Source organism: Symphalangus syndactylus, chromosome 2 (genome assembly GCF_028878055.3).
Source record: "Symphalangus syndactylus isolate Jambi chromosome 2, NHGRI_mSymSyn1-v2.1_pri, whole genome shotgun sequence".
In the NCBI taxonomy this organism is placed as follows: Eukaryota; Metazoa; Chordata; class Mammalia; order Primates; family Hylobatidae; genus Symphalangus; species Symphalangus syndactylus.
Window position 1 is genome coordinate 144,494,049 of NC_072424.2, and position 23,152 is coordinate 144,517,200.

General features: G+C 41.4%; 1 protein-coding gene and 1 long non-coding RNA gene across 13 annotated transcripts in view; both read left to right on the forward strand.

Moving 5' to 3' along the window:
• CEP43 (centrosomal protein 43) overlaps positions 1-23,152 on the forward strand; it is a 96,565-nt gene that overhangs the window by 38,504 nt on the left and 34,909 nt on the right. For 8 of the 12 annotated variants that reach the window (XM_055269545.2, XM_055269533.2, XM_063623694.1 and 5 more), the window contains one exon: positions 3,067-5,588. The exons of 1 other annotated variant lie outside the window; for it this stretch is intronic. In XM_055269545.2, coding sequence (XP_055125520.1) covers positions 3,067-3,141 — 75 coding nt within the window. In that variant the 3' untranslated portion in view covers positions 3,142-5,588. Of the gene's footprint in view, positions 1-3,066; positions 5,589-23,152 lie in introns of those variants that run through there. 3 more of the 12 variants (XM_063623688.1, XM_055269552.2, XM_063623651.1) reach the window with 2 other exon arrangements.
• LOC134733582 (uncharacterized) lies at positions 11,221-18,545 on the forward strand. Its single transcript, XR_010117200.1, has 2 exons — positions 11,221-16,124; positions 18,332-18,545. It is a non-coding gene; the product is annotated as an uncharacterized lncRNA (long non-coding RNA).

Sequence of the window (23,152 nt, forward strand, 5' to 3'; positions counted from 1 at the left end):
TTCAGTTTTCTTTCTTGGTAACTACTTTAAATGAAGCTGTTCTTCTTGGAAGTTTCTGGTTGTTACTGTGGTCTTTTATTTGCCTTAAAGCAAAACTAAATTAATGACCTCCAATAACTGAATTATCTAGATTAAGATCCTTTTCAATCCACGGTTTTTCCTGTATTCACTCTTGTCTGTAGTTTAGCATTTGTATTAATACAACACTCAATTACTTTGTAAACGAAATGGAATACCTAACTGATTTCACTCTGTAATAATGATGGGAGGAGAAAATTACAGTTCCAAGGTATCACAGTCTGTTTTACAATCTGTCTGCAAGCTTTTCTGACTTTTCAGTTTTTGTGTAAATTGGATATGAATTGAATGCATAAGAACTGTAATTAAGATTCCTAGTAATTTTCTTTGTGAGATAGTTTTACAGCAAGACTGTGTTTGGACCGAGAGGAAGGGCAAGGACTTATTTGTTGAAAAGGATTTTACTTGTAACTTAAATTTTTGAATATCCGAAGAATAACAAAATGAGAGGATATGTGGGGGGCAGATGAACAAACAAACAAAAGCATCTCACAGTATCTCAGGATGGAACTGTTGCATCTCTACGAGATGTTCCTATTGTTGTGTGTTATTATCTGGCCCAGGTGTTGGCACACTTTTTCTCTAAAAGGCCACGTAGTGAATATTTTAGGCTTTGCAGGCCATAACTACTCCACTTTGCCATTGTATGGAGAAGACAGCCATAGATGATGCCTAAGAGTGTGTGTGTGGGTGTGGCTGTGGCTGTTCCCTGGTCTGTCGCCACCACAATGAGTCTAGGTGGGACCGGGAAGGTTGGGTTCTGTCCTTGTTCAGCTGTCAGTGGGACCTGCCCAGCTGTATGTTCTATATTCTGGAGCCTGTATCTTCACCCATGGTTTTTTCCTTACTTAAGAAATAATGTTTTCCCAGCCTGCATTATGCTTACATATCTATTAATATTTCCTTTCTCCATCATCATATTTATACAAATGAATAGGTATAAGTTGGCTAATAGGTTAACTTTCTAGTTTACAAGTAGTTTAAACGGAAGTAAAAATCAGTCATTTCTTACAACACTTTGTGAATCCGGGGCTGGGAGTCTGAGACTCCATGGGCCGTCCTGTCTGCCCTTCTGTTTTCACTTCAGCCTCCAAAAGGACTCATGATCTGGCTTCAGGTGGCACAGTGTTAAAGTGTGTCACACCATGTCGAGTTTGATGTTAGAAACTTAATGTTCTATACCATCATTTGAAAACATAAGAAGGGATAGTTGCCAAATTATACATTTTAATGAATTTTTATGAAATTTAACGTGGATAAATTATGGTTTTAGAGTTAGCAATTCATAGAGGGATACTTCCTGTGAAAAGAATCATACATTGGGACTATGCTCAGGTAAAGAAGTTTAATACAATTTTTCACTAATTTGTTTCTTAAAGTAAATTGGAATAATGTCTAAGATGTGTTTTATTTTAAATTTTCACTTGAAATATTTGAGAGTAATCATAAAACATTGGACTCAAAAGATTGGGCAAATTGCGTCTCAACACAGGTTTAAATATGAGTTGGTTTATGAAGTATAAAGCAATGCTTTAATGACAGCAACAGTTTTTTTAATTTTTAGTTTTCTATTTCCTTTTTTTTTTTTGAGATAGAATCTCGCTCTTTCGCCCAGGCCAGAGTGCAGTGGCGCGATCTCGGCTCACTGCAAGCTCCGCCTCCCGGGTTCACGCCATTTTCCTGCCTCAGCCTCCTGAGTAGCTTTGACTACAGGCGCCCGCCACTGTGCCCGGCTATTTTTTTGTATTTTTAGTAGAGACGGGGTTTCACTGTGTTAGCCAGGATGTTCTTGATCTCCTAACCTCGTGATCCGCCTGCCTTGGCCTCCCAAAGTGCTGGGATTACAGGCGTGAGCCACCGCGCCTGCCTTAGTTTTTTATTTCTTATTTCCATAGGTTTTGGGGAACAGGTGGTGTTTGGTTGCATGAATAAGTTCTTTAGTGGTGATTTGTGAGATTTTGGTGCACCCATCACCCTAGCAGTACACACTGGGCCCAATTTGAGCCTTTTATCCCTCACCCTGCTCCCACTCTTTCCCTGGAGTCCCCAAAGTCCATTGTATCATTCTTATGCCATTGCATCCTCATAACTTAGTTCCTGCTTATAAATGAGAAGATGTGAATGTTTGGTTTTCCATTCCTGAGTTACTTCACTTAGAATAATGGTCTCCAATTCCATCCAGGTTGCTGCAAATTCCATTGTTTTGTTACTTTTTTTTTTGAGTTGGAGTCTCGCTCTGTCACCCAAGCTGGAGTGCAGTGGCGCAATTTCGGCTCACTCCGACCTCTGCCTCCCGGGTTCAAGCAATTCTCCCACATTCAAGTGATTGTCCTGCCTCAGCCTCCTACGTAGCTAGGACTACAGGCACCTGCTATATTGTCTGGCTAATTTTTGTATTTTTGTAGAGACAGGGTTTCACCATGTTGGCCAGGCTGGTCTTGAACTCCTGACCTCAGGTGATCTGCCTGCTTCAGCTTCCCAAAGTGTCGGGATTGCAGGCGTGAGCCACTGTGCCTGGCCTGTTTGTTCCTTTTTATGGCTGAGTAGTATTCCATGGTATGTATATACCACAATGTCTTTATCCACTTGTTGATTGATGGGCATTTGGGCTGGTTTCATGTTTTTGCAATTCTGAATTGTGCTGCTGTAAACATGCGTGTACAAGTATCTTTTTCATATAATGATTTCTTTTCCTCTGGGTAGATACCCAGTAGTGGGATTGGAGGATCAAACGGTAGTTCTACTTCTAGTTCTTTAAGAAATCTCCACACTGTTTTCCATAGTGGTTGTACTAGTTTACATTCCCACCAACAGTGTAAAAGTGTTCGTTTTCACCACATCCTCACCGACATTTATATTATTTTTTGATTTTCTGATTATGGCCATTCTTGGAGGAGTAGGGTGGTATCTCATTGTGGTTTCGATTTTTTAAAATAAGACTACTCACATTCTGACACTTAATTATTTTCTTTCTTTTGAACAACAAAGCTTGATGACCTCACACAAGACCTGACTGTATCCCAGCTCAGTGATGTTGCGGATTATCTGGAAGATGTTGCATAGACACGAAGGAAGTATTCTAATTAACAAGGACAGAGGACTGACCGGTTCCATTTTCTTTTTTTCCAGACAATCACTCAGCTGGAATGTCTGCTCTCTATTGGTGCCTTGCATTTCAAAAACACTGCAGATATTTTTTAAAAGTAATTTTCATTTTACTAAACAAAATACTTCCTATTTGAACCCATGTGTGGAAGGTTTAATATTCTTAATTTAGCTGTACATTTCTTTATGGAAATTGATTATCTATACTCAGTTTCATTACAGGGAAGGAACCCATGAAAACATCAGTGTTAAGAGCATGACAAAAGGTGTCAATAAAGCCGTAGGATCGCACAACCCTTTGTGTGTGTGGCTGCTGGTACGTGTGATCTTTGAAAACCTTGGCTTTAGCCCTCTGGAATCAGAGCTTACCCACCATAGTATGTTTTGATATTAGGTGGTTCTACACATAGTTGGCAAAATGACTTGGTAAATTTATAATACTGAAGTATATTAGTATAAGTTAAATTTGATGTGTCAACTTTATTTTGTATTTCCTTCCATTTGGAAGGTTTGTTAGACCATTAAGGTTATATTAAAGTATTCTTGTGTGTGCTATTTAGTTTTACTTGTTTTAAAGAAATCTAGAAGTGGTTATGAGTTTTAATTCATAGAATTGTCAATAACATAACATTTGCAATCGTCATTCCTCCTGTTGTCCATGTAAGCAGCTTTAGTCGTAGGTTCTCTTCATTGTAATTTATTATTTGTAAAGATTCCTTGAAACATATTCAGTACCAAAATGCATCTGAAACCATTAAGCAGTGCTTTTATTTCAGATCTGTAAGTTAATTGTATTAAAATCCAAATTGGAATGAAATAGTAGTAATGGCCTAAGACCATGTTCAGTTTGACAAGCTTTATATACTGTACATAATTTCATTGTAACCCTTAAAAATAGAGCCAATAATAGAATTTCTGCAGTCTCATTTATACAGTTAAAGCATTATTGCTATTATGTAGGTCACGGATGTTTATAATACTAAAGTATTTTAAAATGTGCAAGTAGAAAAAACAAAGTGATGCATGCATATTTATATATAAGTAAAGCTAGGATTGTGCTGTTTTTGCACTTTATAATTTCAATTAAGTTGCGGCTTTTTACTACAAGTTACCTTTATTAGTAAAAGGAGCAAATTAGACTTAATTCATTGATCTCGGTTAAGTGAGCAGACTGCATGACTTGTATAGTGCCAGTTTCTCATTTCATATTAGCCTAAATATTACAGAAATTACTCCTTGGGCTCTAAAATGTAGAGGAAATGAAAATGTAAGGATTAAGGCTGTGTAACAGAATCTGGCTTTTTAAAATTTAAGTGAAACTGAGCTGTAAACATCAAGAGGAAGTAGGACATAAACTGGGCTGGTACAGCCTGGAAGCCTGTGTATTTCTGCCCTCCGTCTGTGAGCTGCTATCTCAGTCTCCTTCAGCTCTTCATGTCTTAGTAAACAGCACCATGTGCAGATGTAATCTTGTTGCAGTCCCCCAGTGTGGTTATTATAAAATGCATTTCTTTGTAAGTCATCTCTGTAAACAGTCACTTTCTAAAAGCACTATAGTTCTTGTCCCCTGAAATCTGGATCACATGTATGATTATTTTTAATATTTGATAGGAACTAGGTTCCAGTGAAATGATTTGAAAGCATAGCAGGATGTGGCTTTTTAAATTTATGAAACTTTCGAAAAGTAGCAACTGAAATTTGTCACTTTTCTGTTACACAGAGAAGCAGACCTTTTGATAACATTTGGGAGGGTAAGAGAAATATGCCAAATATGAAACTTTTTTGTCAGCACTACATACATCTTTTTTTTGCGGGGGGCAGGTAGGGGGGAAGGAGTCTCACTCTGTCACTCAGACTGGAGTGCAGTGATGCGATCTCGGCTCACTGCAACCTCCGCCTCCCGGGTTCAAGCGATTCTCCTGCCTCAGCCTCCTGCGTAGCTGGGATTACAGGTGTACACCACCATGCCCGGCTAATTTTTGTATTTTTAGTAGAGATGGGGTTTCACGATGTTGGTCAGGCTGGTCTTGATCCTCCTGCCTTGGACAGGCTGGTCTTGATCCTCCCAAAGCGCCAGGATTACAGGCGTGAGCCACCGCACCTGGCCAGTACTATATTCATTTTATTGAATAATTTTGAATGACTTAAAGTTCAACTATGAAAAAGCTTTCTTTTCACATGTACTTTTTGATTAGGTATTATCAACTTATTAAACTTGAAGATATGAAGTGACAGGTTTTGCATGTGATGAGTGTTTTCTGTTAAAAAATAAATATTGAAATATTAACCCATGAAATACATTTTTATGGTAACCTATGTTTTACAGTAGAGTTTTAAAAATGCTAGGTCTTTCATTTTATTGATAACTACAAATGAATAAAAAGCATTTATTCTCTTTGTTGATATTCAGTTGTGCTTTTATACTTTACGTTGGATAATAACCTGTGGGCAGTTGTGTAGATGCCGCCATTAGTCCCTGCCTCATGCTTGCCCACAGCTCTTCCTCCCCTCCTTACTTCCCTCTCCTGCCCATGCACCAGAGCTGGGCCATCCCACTGCCACACAGCCTCTGCACCTGAGCTTGCTAAAGCCCTTCCTGTCTCAAGGTGTGATATTTGCCCCTCCTTGTCTGGAATATCCTTCCCCTAGAACTGCATGAAGCTGGTTTGTTTCAGTCTCATGTTCAAAGACGCTTCCAGACCTAAGGGAGATGTCCATTCTCCTCCCTGTCCCTGCCCCACCACTTGCATTTACCCCTTTTATTTTATTCATCTCAGCATACTCTGAAATAGTCTTGCTTATTGTGTGTGTGTGTTTTTTTTTTTTTTTTTATTAACTATGAGCTTGTGAGAACAGGGATTTTCTTTTAAACCGCTGTGTACCTGGCACAACATTTGTCCCCTAGTATGAGCTCGGTATCTTTGGGGCTGTAAACAGGCTTGAGCACTGACATAGGGCCTGGAGAATGTGGTTTCTGGCTAGGCAGCTGGGACAATCTACAAAATCTGGGGGGAAAGCTGTCCTTACCCTAAACCTGGAGAGGCCGCTAGGTTCAAGTCTGCAGGAAGGGGATCTGGTTCAGGAGAAGGCCGTCCTGTGAATTTGCCCCACCCAGCAAGCTCGGCTGGAGCAAGGCCTCTGAAGGAGGTGCCCTCTGTGTGGCTCTGCTGTGGTGTTGGTTCATGAAGGACATGGGAGGGGTCAGGACAGGAGAAGCAGCTCTTCCTGGAGAAAAATACACCCAGCCCAAGTTGGAGCCCTCCTATGGCATAGGGTAGGGAGGGATTCCCGCCATCAGTTCTCTGTCCATGGGTGCTAATCTCACCCCTGCCCTCTGAGCAGTCCGTGCTCCCAGTGTCCCTGTTCTTTTTTTTTTTTTTTTTTGAGGTGGAGTTTTGTTCTTGTTGCCCAGGCTGGAGTGCCATGGCACGATCTCGGCTCACTGCAACCTTCGCCTCCTAGGTTCAAGTGATTCTCCTGCCTCAGCCTCCCAAGTAGCTGGGATTACAGGTGCCTGCCACCATGTCCAGCTCATTTTTGTAATTTTTTTGTAGAGACAGGATTTCACCACGTTGGCCAGGCTGGTCTCAAACTCCTGACCTCAGGTGATCACCCGCCTCAGCCTCCCAAAGTGCTGAGAATACAGGTGTGAGTCAAGGCGCCCGGCCTAGTCTCCCTACTCTAGGAAGGGACATGTTTGGGGAGGAAATCCAGGGCAGCTACCTTTGTGAGTTGTCTTAATGCTGCGTTCAGAGTTCCACACGTTCAACAAGCATATCTGACATTTAAGGAAAGTGAATAGCATGTCATGAAAGACAGATGAGCAAAGAACTGATCTTGAAGAAAATGTAATCAGGGAACAAGATAATTAAAGAACAAAAACCTCTGAAGGACTGAATGTGTCCCCCAAAATGTGTATGTCGAAACCTAATCCCACATAGGATGGAATTAGGTGGGGCCTCTGGAAGTTGATGAGATCATTAGCGCCCTTATAGGAGGCCCTGGAGAGCTGCTTTGCCCCTTCCAGCGTGTGAAGACACAGTGAGGAGGTGTTGCCTATGAGGAAGCAGGCCCTCCCAGATGGTGAACCTGCCGGTGCCTTCACCTTGGACTTCCAGCCATCTGAGCTGTGAGCACTACACTTCCATTTTTTTTTTTTTTTTTTCAAGTTGGCTTTGCTGAAATTTTTTATTTTTTATTTTTTATTATACTTTAGGTTTTAGGGTACATGTGCACAATGTGCAGGTTTGTTACATATGTATCCATGTGCCATGTTGATTTCCTGCACCCATTAACTCGTCATTTAGCATTAGTATATCTCCTAATGCTGTCCCTCCCCCCTCCCCCCACCCCACAACAGTCCCCGGAGTGTGATGTTCCCCTTCCTGTGTCCATGAGTTCTCATTGTTCAATTCCCACCTACGAGTGAGAACATGCGGTGTTTGGTTTTTTGTCCTTGCGATAGTTTACTGAGAATGATGGTTTCCAGTTTCATCCATGTCCCTACAAAGGACACGAACTCATCATTTTTTATGGCTGCATAGTATTCCATGGTGTATATGTGCCACATTTTCTTAATCCAGTCTATTGTTGTTGGACATTTGGGTTGGTTCCAACTCTTTGCTATTGTGAATAGTGCCGCAATAAACATACGTGTGCATGTGTCTTTATAGCAGCATGATTTATAGTCCTTTGGGTATATACCCAGTAATGGGATGGCTGGGTGAAATGGTATTTCTAGTTCTAGATCCCTGAGGAATCGCCACACTGACTTCCACAATGGTTGAACTAGTTTACAGTCCCACCAACAGTGTAAAAGTGTTCCTATTTCTCCACATCCTCTCCAGCACCTGTTGTTTCCTGATTTTTTAATGATGGCCATTCTAACTGGTGTGAGATGGTATTTCACTGTGGTTTTGATTTGCATTTCTCTGATGGCCAGTGATGATGAGCATTTCTTCATGTGTTTTTTGGCTGCATAAATGTCTTCTTTTGAGAAGTGTCTGTTCATGTCCTTTACCCACTTTTTGATGGGGTTGTTTTTTTCTTGTAAATTTGTTTGAGTTCATTGTAGATTCTGGATATTAGCCCTTTGTCAGATGAGTAGGTTGCAAAAATTTTCTCCCATTCTGTAGGTTGCCTGTTCACTCTGATGGTAGTTTCTTTTGCTGTGCAGAAGCTCTTTAGTTTAATTAGATCCCATTTGTCAATTTTGGCTTTTGTTGCCATTGCTTTTGGTGTTTTAGACATGAAGTCCTTGCCCACGCCTATGTCCTGAATGGTATTGCCTAGGTTTTCTTGTAGGATTTTAATGGTTTTAGGTCTAACATTTAAGTCTTTAATCCATCTTGAATTAATTTTTGTATAAGGTGTAAGGAAGGGATCCAGTTTCAGCTTTCTACATATGGCTAGCCAGTTTTCCCAGCACCATTTATTAAATAGGGAATCCTTTCCCCATTTCTTGTTTTTGTCAGGTTTGTCAAAGATCAGATAGTTGTAGATATGCGGCATCATTTCTGAGGGCTCTGTTCTGTTCCATTGATCTATGTCTCTGTTGTGGTACCAGTACCATGCTGTTTTGGTTACTGTAGCCTTGTAGTATAGTTTGAAGTCAGGTAGCGTGATGCCTCCAGCTTTGTTCTTTTGGCTTAGGATTGACTTGGCGATGCGGGCTCTTTTTTGGTTCCATATGAACTTTAAAGTAGTTTTTTCCAATTCTGTGAAGAAAGCCATTGGTAGCTTGATGGGGATGGCATTGAATCTATAAATTACCTTGGGCAGTATGGCCATTTTCACGATATTGATTCTTCCAACCCATGAGCATGGAATGTTCTTCCATTTGTTTGTATCCTCTTTTATTTCATTGAGCAGTGGTTTGTAGTTCTCCTTGAAGAGGTCCTTCACATCCCTTGTAAGTTGGATTCCCAATAAATGTAATCCAGCATATAAACAGAACCAAAGACAAAAACCACATGATTATCTCAATAGATGCAGAAAAGGCCTTTGACAAAATTCAACAACCCTTCATGCTAAAAACTCTCAATAAATTAGGTATTGATGGGACGTATCTCAAAATAATAAGAGCTATCTACGATAAACCCAGAGCCAATATCATACTGAATGGGCAAAAACTGGAAGCATTCCCTCTGAAAACTGGCACAAGCCGGGTGCGGTGGCTCACGCTTGTAATCCCAGCACTTTGGGAGGCCGAGGCGGGCGGATCACGAGGTCAGGAGATCGAGACCACGGTGAAACCCCGTCTCTACTAAAAATACAAAAAAATTAGCCGGGCGTGGTGGCGGGCGCCTGTAGTCCCAGCTACTCGGAGAGGCTGAGGCAGGAGAATGGCGTGAACCCGGGAGGCGGAGCTCGCAGTGAGCCGAGATTGCGCCACTGCACTCCAGCCTGGGTGACAGAGCGAGATTCTGTCTCAAAAAAAAAAAAAAAAAAAAAAACTGGCACAAGACAGGGATGCCCCCTCTCACCGCTCCTATTCAACATAGTGCTGGAAGTTCTGGCCAGAGCAATCAGGCAGGAGAAGGAAATAAAGGGTATTCAATTAGGAAAAGAGGAAGTCAAATTGTCCCTGTTTGCAGATGACATAATTGTATATCCAGAAAACCCCATTGTCTCAGCCCAAAATCTCCTTAAGCTGATTAGCAACTTCAGCAAAGTCTCAGGATACAAAATCAATGTACAAAAATCACAAGCATTCTTGTACACCAATCAGACAAACAGACAGCCAAATCATGAGTGAACTCCCATTCACAATTGCTTCAAAGAGAATAAAATACCTAGGAATCCAACTTACAAGGGATGTGAAGCACTTCCATTCTTTATTAATTATCCAGTCCAAGGTACTTTAGGAACCTGAATGGATTAAGACAAACCTGATTATGCCACTCCAAGATTTGAGGTAACATTTGAACCTAAAAGAGGCTGTATGAAAGAGGTTATAATCAAAACGATTTTTGACTAAAAAATTGTTGGCCTAAGATAATTCAGTAGCAGGGCTGAATAATGGGATGACTCAAAATCAGTAACCTCAAAGGCAATTTCAAAGAAATCTGTTTAGCAAGAAGACCAAGATGACAAGATGAGCCAAGAGACTTGGCCAGAGGACCTCCAGGCTGACAAAGTTTCCCCGAGGAAGTCAGATTGGAAAAGTGTCCTCAGGTTCAAGGAAACCTGGGTGTGCACTGGGTGAATGAGAGTGGCAGACAGAAGGAAAACAGCAAGGCCTCTGAGGTAGGAGGGACAGCGTTTTTGAATGTGAAATTTATGCCCTGATACATGTTTTTAAAAATGAACCTTGCTGCCCGTAGAAAATGAACCCCCGAACAAGGTTAAGGTCGAGCTGGCCCCTCGTGTCATCGGACTTTGCGTTGTGGCCCTGCCTGCGGAAACGTGTGCTCTGCTACAGCCCTGGGAGCAGGGGCGAGCTCCCAACTCCTGCCCCACTTCTAGCACACGCTGTGCTTGGCCACTTCTCTGCCTGCTAGTTTAACAGCTGCACTGGGCAAGGTTTGCCCTCTGCACACCAGACCTGCTTCCCAAGAACCAGGGAAGAGGAGAGGGCATGGCTTGGGCCTGAGCTTAGTGGGCTGGGTGGAGGCAGGAGGTACTGCATGGAGGAGCGTGGACGGTGGCATGCAGGAGGCCAGTCATTCTGCAGTTTCAGCTGGAGGTTTGTTTTTGGTTGTTTATAGAATCATCAGATTTGATGATGAAACTTTTTTCCATAAATGTTTAGTTTCAGACACTTGTATTTTTTTTTTTCCTTTTTTTTTTTGAGACTGAGTCACTCTTGCTCAGGCTGGAGTGCAGTGGTACTAGCTCGGCTCACTGCAACCTCTGCCTCCCAGGTTCAAGCGATTCTCCTGCCTCAGCCTCCCGAGTAGCTGGGATTGCAGGTGTGTTTCACCATGCCCGGCGAATTTTTTTGTATTTTTAGTAGACACGGGATCTCACCATGTTGGCCAGGCTGGTCTTGAACTCCTAACCTATGGTGATCCGCCCCCCCACCCCCACCCCCAGCCTCCCAAAGTGCTGGGATTACAGGCATGAGCCACCGTACCCAGCCCTGTATTGTCTTTAAAAACCCATTTTGGGCCTGGCATGGTGGCTCACGCCTGTAATCCCAGCACTTTGGGAGGCCGAGGCAGGCGGATCACGAGGTCAGGAGATCAAGACCATCCTGGCTAACACAGTGAAACCCCATCTCTACTAAAAATACAAAAAAAAAAAAAAAAAAAAATTAGCCGGGCATGATGGTGGGTGCCTGTAGTCCCAGCTACTTGGGAGGCTGAGGCAGGAGAATGGCATGAACCCAGGAGGCGGAGCTTGTAGTGAGCCCAGATCACACTCCTGCACTCCAGCCTGGGCAACAGAGCGAGACTCCGACTCAAAAACAAAAACAAAAAATATGATTTTGGCATGTTTTATAAGTTGCCAGACTATTGGATATATATCTTAATCATACTTTGTTTGAAATCCTTTGTGGTTTCTAAAGCACTAGTAGCTTTCTGAAAGGAAGATTTTTAATGAATGAAGCACGCTTCGTCCTGCCCATCCCCTCCTGCCCCAGCACCGCTACTGCCCCAGCGCCAGGCCTTTTCTAGCAGCTCCCATGGGCTCATCTCTGCAGCAGGCATTGCTCCACCAAGGGGCAGTGCTCCCCCTGCAGGTAAGTGGTGGAACTTCACGTTTCCCTCTAGTTTTAACATTTTAACATACACTATTATGTGTAAATATATTAATTATATGTTAATTACACTTATAGAGGTTAGGTATATATGGAAGATCATATCTGAGCGTGCATTACATTCTCCAATATTTTTATTTGTCATGATTTATTGCAGGGCTCATTTATTTGATCTACCCCAACTTATTTAACACACATTTCCAAGAAAATATCCATCACACTAGAAAGAAAGAGAGAGGAAGGAAGGAAGGGAGGGAGGGAGAGAAGGAGAAAGGAAGAAAGGGAAGGAAAAAGGAATGGAGGAAGGGAAAAATGGAAGGAGGAAGGAAGGAAGGGAAAGAAAGAAGAAAGCCATTTGTTTTGCAAACCTAAACCTCTTTGTAGTAAGTTCTGGCAGAAGATGTGTTTCTGGAATTAAACTACAGGCTTGGAAATGGAATTTCTTAGCCTAATTTCTAAATTAGAACTGCTTATGCAAATTAATACTCCGTACATTTCAATAAGCACTCCGCCTGCAGATGCAGAGGTGGCCCCATCCTGTGATGTGCCACCATATCCCTTTTCAGTGAAGGGCTTTGTTGGCTGCTGTGGGCATTCTCATGGCCTCTCCAGGGATGGCCTCCACTGTAGAGACCTGTGTCACCAAGGCCAGGCCCTCCCAGGGGGCTCCATCCAACGACCATTCTGCCTCAGGGTAAGAGGCCCGGCCCTCTCAGCCTGAGTCCATTCTGGCTCCAGAACTCCCTGAGAGCTTGCCTGGAAAGTTCCTCTTGCTATTCTAGCTTCCAGCAGGCGTTGATTTCTGGGGCACTTTTGATAAACTCCTGGCAGGAAACTCAATCTCGGGGGGTCAGAGTCTACTTCCTGGGGAGCCTAATCTGTGACCCCTAGGAGTGGGGACCATGGAAGCACTTGGCTCTCCAGCATGTGCTGAATAGGGGGTGCTGCCTGCAGTGTCCGCGTGGAAACCTGGCTAGGAGAATGCCTGTGTGCTCCGCGTGGGGATGCAAAGGTGTGAGCAAACCTTCAGGGAGGGGATGTTCAATGCGATACTTGAACATTGGGACCTGAAAAACTGATGGGCTGATGGGGTCTGCCTGTGATTGGCAGCCCTCGCAGAATCACGAGGGATGAGCACAGGCCACCCTAGACGGGAGGGGGTCCCTACTGGCAGGGAGGTGCTGTGGGGGCAGCAGGCAGGTGCAGGAAAACGGAAAAGCAGAGTAATTGAATGTAAATCATGCGACTCCACTACAGTGGTGAAGCCTGGATGGGCAACTCGGCTGAGTGATGCTGGTCAAGTTATTTAGTATCAGTATTCTCAGTTTTCTCATCTGTAAAGGGGATTAAATACTTCTTTCCCTTACAGGGCTGCCCTGGTCTTAAATTAAGTAATGCCTGCAGAGAGCTTAGCATTGTTCTTGGCAAGTCACTAGTACTCAGTAAATACTATTTTTATTAAGAAGATAAGATTCACAGGACTTAGTGTCTTAACTAGATGTTGAGAGTAAGGAGAAGAGAGAATACTTCTCGGATGGTTCTTCAGTTTCTGATGAATATCTGTTCCCCTTTCAAAACCTAATTCAGATGTCACTTCCTCCTAAAAGTTCTCGCCCCGCCCCGAGCTACTGTGATGTATTTTAATGACCTGGTAGCTTTTTTCTCATATCCCTGTTAGTGGTATTGTGGTAAGAACATGAGACACAGAATCAGAAACCATGGATTTCTGGTCTTGACTCCACTACCACTCAGAGGAGCCTCATGGTGGATGCCATAAGAGTTTACACTGAAAAGGATTTTCACGAAAACCTGCATTTTCATTTCGTTCACAAGAGAATTATGAGACTAGAAAAACAACAGTTCTTAGTATACCACAGACTATGGTGCCCAGGAATAACAGACAAGCTTTAACTCACACGATGAGCATCTTTATTTAGCTCTGCTTTTAGATATCTGCATGATAAAGAGAGTGATCCAACATTAGAAATCATCTGGACATTAAAACTGAATTGTAGGCAGGCATGGTGGCTCACACCTGTAATCCCAGCACTGAGGGAGGCCAAGGTGGGCAGACTGCTCGAGCTCAGGAGTTTGAGACCAACCTGGGCAACATGGTAAGACCCCTATCTCTACAAAAAATATAAAAATTAGCTAGGCATCGTGGCCTGTGCCTGTAGTCCTAGCTACTGAGGAGACTGATGCAGGAGGATCATTTGAGCCCAGGAGTTTGAGACCATTCTGGGCAATACGGTGAAACCCTCTCTCTACAAAAAAATGCGAAGATTAGCCGGGCATGGTGGCACATGCCTGTGGTCCCAGCTACTCGGGAGGCTGAGGCAGGAGGATTGCAGGAGATTTGCTTGAACCGGGGAGGTCAAGGCTGCAGTGAACTGAGATTGCATCACTGCACTCCAGCCTGAGTGACAGAGTAAGACCCTATCTCAAAAAAAAGAACTAATTGTAACAAACTATCTTTCAAATTATATCAAAACGTAATTCATAAATTCCATGTTGCCCAGAGATCGTGAGGAGCTCTTCTATGATTTGACAGTGCAATTACTGAAGGGGAAGACACCATGCAAATACATGGTAAAAATATTCAAATTATTACTGATTTGATACAAAATATTGATGTAAATAACATAAAACTGTAATATGCCATTATGATGACATTAATGAAAAATTGGTTAATGAATGTCATTGAAAGCATGTACATCACTAAATGTTCTTAGTCACTGAAAATGTGAAATATCCCCTAAACTCATATGTGAAAAAAGAACTTGAAAAAGGTTTCCAGAAATGTGACAATTCTGCACTTTCATGACATTTTAAAAAAGGGATTGTAAAGATTGATGAAACCCTTAAAACCTCTCCATAATTAAAAATCATTTTTGATCAACAGAGTAAACTGATTTTTTATCTCTGTTGAAAGATATTTTTAAAATCATTGTCCTAGGGAAAGGTCATATCAGAACGTTTGCTATTTAATGTAGCACAGATGTATCAAAAAGGCATGCCAGGCAGTTACAGATATCTTAGTTTTCTGGATTTTGTGACGTTTGTGGTATTCGTCAGATTTTTAAAATTTGTGATTTGTTGGGATTTGTTCCTCATTCACAGGTAATTTTATATACTTTTGTATTCACTTTGAAAAAGAAGGCAACTGTAAATTTTATGAACTTCAAGTGCTATAAAACAATTACCACAGTAAATTTTGAAAAATTCACCCCAGAAAGAAACCTTGTACCCATCGGCAGTAACTCCCTGTGCTCCGCCATTTCCTCTCAGCTCCCTGTCTGGCAACCACTTCCTGTCTCTTTAGAGTTGCCTCTTCTGGACATTACATATAAACGGAATTATACACTATGTGGACTTTTATGACTGGCTTCTTTCACTTAGCATAATGTTTTCAAGATTCATCCGTGTTGTAGCATTTGTGAGTACTTCATTTATTTTTGTTTCCTAACAATACTCCATTGTAGGGATTGACCACACTTTACCCATTCATTGGTTGATGGACATCTGGGTGGTTTCCACTTTTTGCTGTTGTGAATAACAGTGCTAAGCACATTCATATGCAATGTTTGTGTAGATATATAATATGCTTTATTTTCTCTTGGGTACTTAAAAGTGGAGCTTCTGGGTAATATAATAACTCTATGTTTAGTATTCTGAAGAATTGCTAAATTGTTTTCCAAAGCAGCTGTACAATTTTATATCCCTACCAGCAGTGCATGAAGCTTCCAGTTTCTCCGCATCACCACAAATACTCCTTATTATCTCTCTTTTTAGGTATAGACATTCTGGCAGATGTGAGATTGTATCTCCTTGTGGTTTAGATTTGCATTTGGAGCATGTCTTATGTGCACTTAAAAATATTAATATCTATTCTGCTGTTGTTGGGTAAACTGTTCTATAAATGTTGATATGGTTTGGCTGTGTCCCCACTCAAAATCTCATCTGGAATTGTAATCTCCATAATCCCCATGTGTCAAGGGTGGGACCAGGTGGAGGTAATTGGATCATTAGGGTCCAACATTATGGTCCATTATGATCATTGGATCCATAATGATCATTGGATCATGAGGGTGGTTTTGCCTACGCTGTTTTCATGGTAGTGAGTCTCACAAGGTCTGATGGTTTTATAAGCATCTGGCATTTCCCCTGCTTGCACTCAGGCTGTCCTGCCACACTATGAAGAAGGTGCCTTGCTTCTCCTTTGCCTTCTGCCATGAGTGTAAGTTTCATGAGGCCTCCCTAGCCATGCTGAACTGTGAGTCAATTAAACCTCTTTCCTTTATAAATTACCCAGCTGCAGCTATTTCTTCATAGCAGTGTGAGAACAGACTAATACAGGTGTTTTTTAGGTCTCGTTATTGTGTTGTTCAAGTCTTTTATTTCCTTGTTGATCTTACTCTTAGTTGTTCTATCCATTATTGAAAATGGGGCATTGGCTGGGCGTGGTGGCTCACGCCTGTAATCCCAGCACTTTGGGAGGCCAAGACCAGCAGATCACTGGAGGTCAGGGGTTCGAGACCAGCCTGGCTAACATGGAGAAATCCTGTCTGTACTAAAAATACAAAAATTAGGCAAGTGTGGCAGCGCGCGCCCGCCTGTAGTCCCATCTACGTGGGAGGCTGAGGCAGGAGAATTGCTTGAACCCTGGAGTAGGAGTTTGCAGTGAGCTGAGATCATGCCACTGCACTCCAGTCTGGGTGACAGAGTGAGACTCAAAAAAGAAAAAAAAAAAGGAAAGAAAATGGGACATTGGATTTGTAAGTTTCTGACAGGTTCATTTTGCCTGCTGCCCAGATACAGCTGATTTATGAGGACAGAGAAATTTCAATAGAGAAAGAGTTTAATACACATAGAACTGGCTAACAAGAGACTGGAGTTTTATTATTACTCAAATCAGCCTCCACAAAAATTTGGAGGCTAGGGCTTTTCAAAGATAGTTTGGTGGGCAGGGGTTTGTGTACTAAGAAACTAAATGTTTCTTGTGTACTAAGTCAGCCTCTGGGTTGGGGCCAGAGGACCAGTTGAGCCAAGAATTCAAGAGGTACAGGTTCAAGTAGGGCCATCTGGTTGTCAGAAATGCAGAAGCCTGGAAAGTCATCTCAAATGTTAGGTTCTACAATAGTCAAGTTATTTATAGTAATTGGGAAAGTTGCAAATCTTGTGACCTCTGTAGAAAATAGGTGGTAATCCTTACACCTATGTCTTAGCAGAATTCAGGCCCTTCACTTCCTCCTAACGTGGTAACTTTTCATTAGTTTTACAAAGGCAGTTTAATTTTGGGGGCAGGACTATTATCATCTAAACTATAAACTATAATCATTTGTCCCAAAGTTAGCTTGGCCCATGCCCAGGAATGACCAAGGGCAATTTGGAGATTAAAGTCAAGATGGAGTTTGTTAGATCAAATCTCTTTCACTGTTACAATTTTCTCACTGTTAAAATTTACAAAGGCAGTTTCAAAATCTGAAACTTTTATTGTTAAATTATTTATTTATTCCTTTAGTTCTGTCATTTTCTGCTTCTTGTATTTTGGAACTCTGTTGTTAGGTGCATACGTATTGTAATTGTTATATCTTCCTGATGGATTAGTATTGTAATCACTGTAAAATACACCATTATCATTGTAAAATATTCTTTATCTCTAGTATTTTTTGTCTGTTTGACTTAAAGTCTATTTTGTTTGATATTAGCATAGCTATTCTTGCTCTTACTGTGGCAATTTGTATGATACCTTTTTCTTTTAGCCTATTTATATCTTTGAATCTCAAGTTTGTCTCCTGTAGATAGCATATAGTTGGATAATTTTTAGTTCTTCTGATTGGATTGTTTAATTCATTCATTTTTAGTGTTACTATTGATATGGCTGGATTTGTGTCTGCAATTTTAATTTTTGTTTTCTATATGTCTCGTGTTTTTGTGGCTTTGCTTCTTCTTTGCTTTCTTTTGCATTAAGTATTTTCTAGTTTAACAACTTAATTTCTTAAATTATTTTTAAGTATATTTCTACGTATTTCCTTAATGAATGCTTGATGGCTCACAATCTCCTTCTCAGTTTATCAGAATCTACTTAAGTTTATATTAACTTATGTCCAGTGAGATATAAACACATTTCTTCGTTATAGCACTATGTCCTCTTCACTTGTTTTTGTGCTGTTATTGTTATACTTACTACCTCTGTATATGTTACAAGCCCAAGAATACTATTATACTTATTTATATAATTTTATGTTTTTTAAAGAACCTGAGACTGGAAGTGAGGGAAGTAGGGCATGCAGGAAGGAAGGAAGAGGAAGGAAAAGTGTGTGAAAGGGGGCTGCACCTCCTTCAGTGGATACCCTGAGCTTATTTCCGGGGGCCTTTGTAAATTCCCACTGATAAATGTTTGGAAGATAAAATCCCCCTCTTCCCTGCATCTTATTAGAACAGTGTATCCTGGAGGACATCCCTTGCCTTTCACCAGGTGACCCTATACCAGAGGCAGAACTTCTCGATTGTGCGGATTTCAAAATGGCTCCATGTACTCATAGTTTTCATGACAGACTTCATTGCCATAGTCAAATACTGTTCCACTTACTGCAGTTTCCTACAATCTGGGTTTTGTTCAGTTGAAATTAAATAAATTTTATGCACAAACCTTTCATGGCTGTCTGTGATCTTTTAAAAAATGTGAACATGTACAGGATGATGAGTTCTAAGGATGTATGTTCTGCAAAGCCTCAGAGCAGGAAGGAGAAGTACACTTGTACATTAGAAGATGAATATGCTTTTGGAGTTTGGACTCCATTTCTTTTTTTGTTCTTTCTTTTTTTGTTCTTTTTTTTTTTGGCAGAATGTTGCCCTGTCCCTCAGTAGCGCGATCTTGGCTCACTCCAACCCTGCTTTCCGGGTTCAAGCGACTCTCATGCCTCAGCTTCCCAAATAGCTGGGATTACTGGTGCCCACCACCACGCCTGGCTAAGTTTTGTATTTTTAGTAGAGATGGCGTTTGCCATGTTGGCCAGGCTGGTCTTGAACTCCTGACCTCAGGTGATCCACCCACCTCAACCTCCCGAAGTGCTGGGATTACAGGCATGAACCACCACTCCCGGCCTGGACCCTGTTTTCTACATTTTAGTACACATATTCCTATAGAGAGATGTACATAACCCACTGACATACTAGGGAACTTTTGAAATGTAACCTTTCAAAAATTGAAGCTTGAGAAACTTTGTTTTGTTGTACTCTATATCAATGGAGGAGGCATATGTTCTATAATTGATAATAGTTAATGAATGTCTGCTGGGCTTCATTGACCCATACATTACCTTAAAATCAAATGATGATTTCTTAAAGTCTAGACATTCCCTAGAAATGAGAACATTCTGAGTTTTAAGTGCTAAATCAGAATAGGTGTTAAAATGAGCCTTTGGAAAAACAGTTTGTCAATTTGCACACATCTGTGTTTTAGGTGCAATAGCAAATAAACGCAGTACATAAACGAATGAGTGCTCATGGGAAATTAGAGGTGGTCTTGTCTAAAGGGAAGTACTGTGGGCCATGGTCGGAATCCTAGGGTTCCGGATCCTGTCATGCCACTCCCTGGCAGCCTGGCTGGCTTCCCCGGGCTCCACCTTTCACCAGTGGGAGCGGAACTGTTTCTCAGTGTTTCCACTCCGGGCTGTTGGAGCCCCAGGGCTCTCAGGGTGTTTCAGGGGGCTGTGGACAGGGAAAGGAACAGCACTTTTTTCTTAAGATTTACAAAGAGCAATTCTCCTTAAACAACTGGTTTAGGGAAAGCTACTGGACTAAGTTCTCCCAGCCCCAACTTTCTGGCACTTTAGGAACTGTCCATTTTCACCGAGTGGCTGGCCTCAGAATTGCAGTGAGCAAGCTGCCTGGATGGTGCGATCACCTGGGAAGGAAAGCAAAGCGTTCTAGAGAAGACCAGTGGGACCTCTGTGTTGCCAGCTGAACGTATTCTGAGGCAACATCAAATCCTGATGCTCTGGCAGACTGTTCAGGCCTCTGTTAGAAGATAAGCGTGCCTGCTCATGTCTAGGGAAGCTGTGTTCAAAGTCAGTGAAAGTGATGACTAAAATTATTTAGTAAAAGCACCTCCTCTCCCAAAATGCTAAAACTACTTTGTTTTTCTACTTGTATGTAGGTATTTAAATAAGATCATCTACATAAAATAACTACTTGTAGCAAAAAGAAAAAATAGGTCATTTATCCAGCTCATATTTTCAAGTCAAACCACTTGAGTTGTGGGAGTGGTTTATCAGCAGCTATTTCCACCTCTTTGAAAAAGAGAAACAAAAAACATTGCCATGGGCTTAGAAAAATATTTGGCAACGCATCTCTTAAGAAACAGTGGAAAGCCTTTCATTTATTTTTCTTTCTTTTATTTTTTTGAAACGTAGTCTCACTCTGTTGCCCAGGCTGGAGTGCAGTGGCGCGATCTCGCCTCACTGCAGCCTCTGCTTCCCAGGTTCAAGTGATTCTCCTGCCTCAGCCTCCTGAGTAGCTGGGACTACAGGTGCACTAACATGTCTAGCTAATTTTTGTATTTTTAGTAGAGGCAGGGTTTCACTGTGTTGGCCAGGCTGGTCTCGAACACCCGATCTCAGGTGATCTGCCTGTCTTGGCCTCCTAAAGTGCTGGGATTAGAGGCATGAGCCACTGCGCCCGGCCTACATTTATTTTTCTACTGAGGAAATAAATTGAGGGCTCAGAAGACTTGGAAAAAAAATATAGGTTTTTAGAGGAAAATAGTGTTTAAATGAGCAACTTCACAAGAACAACTATTTGGTTGATTCTTCGAGGTGAAATAAAGATGGAGACGGAAAGTGGCAGAGCCCAACAGAATGTGAAAGACAGAATCCAGGGCCAGGAGGAGAAAGTTCAACAGGAGAGGAGGAGCTGGAGACAGGGGAGGAAGAAGGGCAGGAGAGGACACGCTGGGCACGGTGGGGGTGAGCCCACTGCGAGTCAGTGCTCCCAAGGGGAAAGAAAGCAAACAGTAGTGGGTTTCTGTGCTCATTGCAATAATTGGGGTTTTTTGGCTCCTCTTATCAGAAGGGGCTATCAACCGATATTGCTGCCATGGCATTCATGTGTCACCACCACGCACAATACCCTTATCACGTCTATCAGTGATTGACTTTACTGTATTTATTAGTCACAGAAGCCTCCTGGGAGGAAATATTCTCAACTGCACTGGTGTGGAAAAAATAATCTCTTCTTGTAAGGTGCTTGCTTCAGGACTGAATAAAATCCAGTAGACTTTCCACATCCTAGTTCTGAGAATACTGTAATACATATGGAATACAGTTGTTCCTGGGCACCCATGGGGCTTGGTACCAGGACGCCTGAGGATACCAAGTCTCTCATATGAAATGGCATCATATTTGCGTATAACCTGTGCAAATCCTCCTGTGTACTTTAAATCTCTATTATGATATCTAATACAATGTAAATGCTATGTAAATAGTTGTTTATTGTTTCTTAACTTGTATTTTTTTATTATTGTATCACCTTTTGTTTTATTCTTTTAAAATATCTTGGTCTATGATTGGTTGAATCCACAGATGCAGAACCCATGGATACAAAGGCTGACTGTATATGCGTAATATATAGAAAGCATAATATATATAGAAATGAATGCTTAACAGATTATTTTTATAGGTGATGTTTACTTCCCAACCTAAATAATTTTCTAAAACTGAGTTGAAGATTTTCAGGATTCTCAGAGATTTATTTGTGTATTGAAAAATGAGCAATATATATATATATTTTTTTTTTTCTTTTTTTTTTTTTTTTAAGAATCTCACTCTGTCACCCAGGCTGGAGTGCAGTGGCATGATCTCAGCTAACTGCAACCTCTGCCTCCCGGGTTCAAGCGATTCTTCTGCCTCAGCCTCCCGAGTAGCTGGGACTGCAGGCATGTGCCACCACACCTGGCTAATTTTTATATTTTTAGTAGAGACAGGGTTTCACTATGTTTGCCAGGCTAGTCTTGAACTCCTGACCTCAAGTGATCTGCCCGTGTCGGCCTCCCAAACTGCTGGGATTACAGGCATGAGCCACTGCAGCCGGCCATAAAACCTTAAGTTATATGAAATATTTAAATTATCTTGATAATACTTAAAGCCTTCCTGTGAGATGGAATATAGAGCCAAGCTGTATATTCTCAAGCTCTAACTGTCAGGATTCCTACTTGTTTTCTACAAAGCATAGTATTGCAGACACTATTTAATATACCATATGTTCTCATGAACATATGAGAACATATATATATTTGCAGAAATAATAACTTTTCCTTAATTGTGTGGGCTTGAGGAAGTAGTAGAAATATAGGCCACCATAGAGTGCACACCAGAATAGGAAGCCTTGCAGAAGACTATCTTGCCATTTCTCTCCAGGGTAGCTGAATTTTCCACTGTGGTTTGACTTCTGTGGTTTCAGAGCTAATGTGTGCACTGAAAGTGTGTACTATTATGTAACAGCAACCATACTGTGGATGTGCTTGTCTGTCAGTGCCCACTCATACTTGGTAAAATAAAACCCTGATTAATGAGCTGACTCAGAGACGGGTGCTCTCATTAATTGAATTTTCTTCTTAAATGAAAGATTTGGAAACTTTCTTATTGAATACATATCTAAAATGCAAGTACATTCATTAGTGCACTTCGTAATTATTCTTTAATGATTTAACTTTTTAATGACTTAAGACCTTTTATTAATCAGGGTCATCATCCTAAATATCAGTTATTGTTTAATACCTTAGCTGTTGCCATAGGAGAGAAGAGAAAGCCCTGCATGAAGCCTCCTAAGGCTGCTGTTTCCCAGCTGTTAACTTGTTTGTGACTTTTGGGTTACCCTTAGTCCATAGAGAACGGGGGAACCAGGAGGGGGAAAGAGCCTGGGTGCTGAATTACTGTGTGGAGCAGATTCTCCTCCTCAGAAAAGCTGATTAGGTGATTGGGTTTTTATGTGTGTAAGAAGGTTCTAGTGTGCTTAGTCACTGAGATTTTAACTTACACCTCAATTAACATACATTTTCCATTTTCTAAGAATCATAAAATATCAGGCTAAATGTGTGCCAGGACATTCTCAGCAAAGAGAGAAGACACCAAGAAAACTAAGTGGAAATTGGAACTAAAACTTCAATAAATGGAATAGATTCTCACTGGATGGGTTTGTTGATAAAAAGAGCCAAACTCTGTAAAATATTTGAAGAGGTTTATTCTGAGCCAAACGTGAGGGACC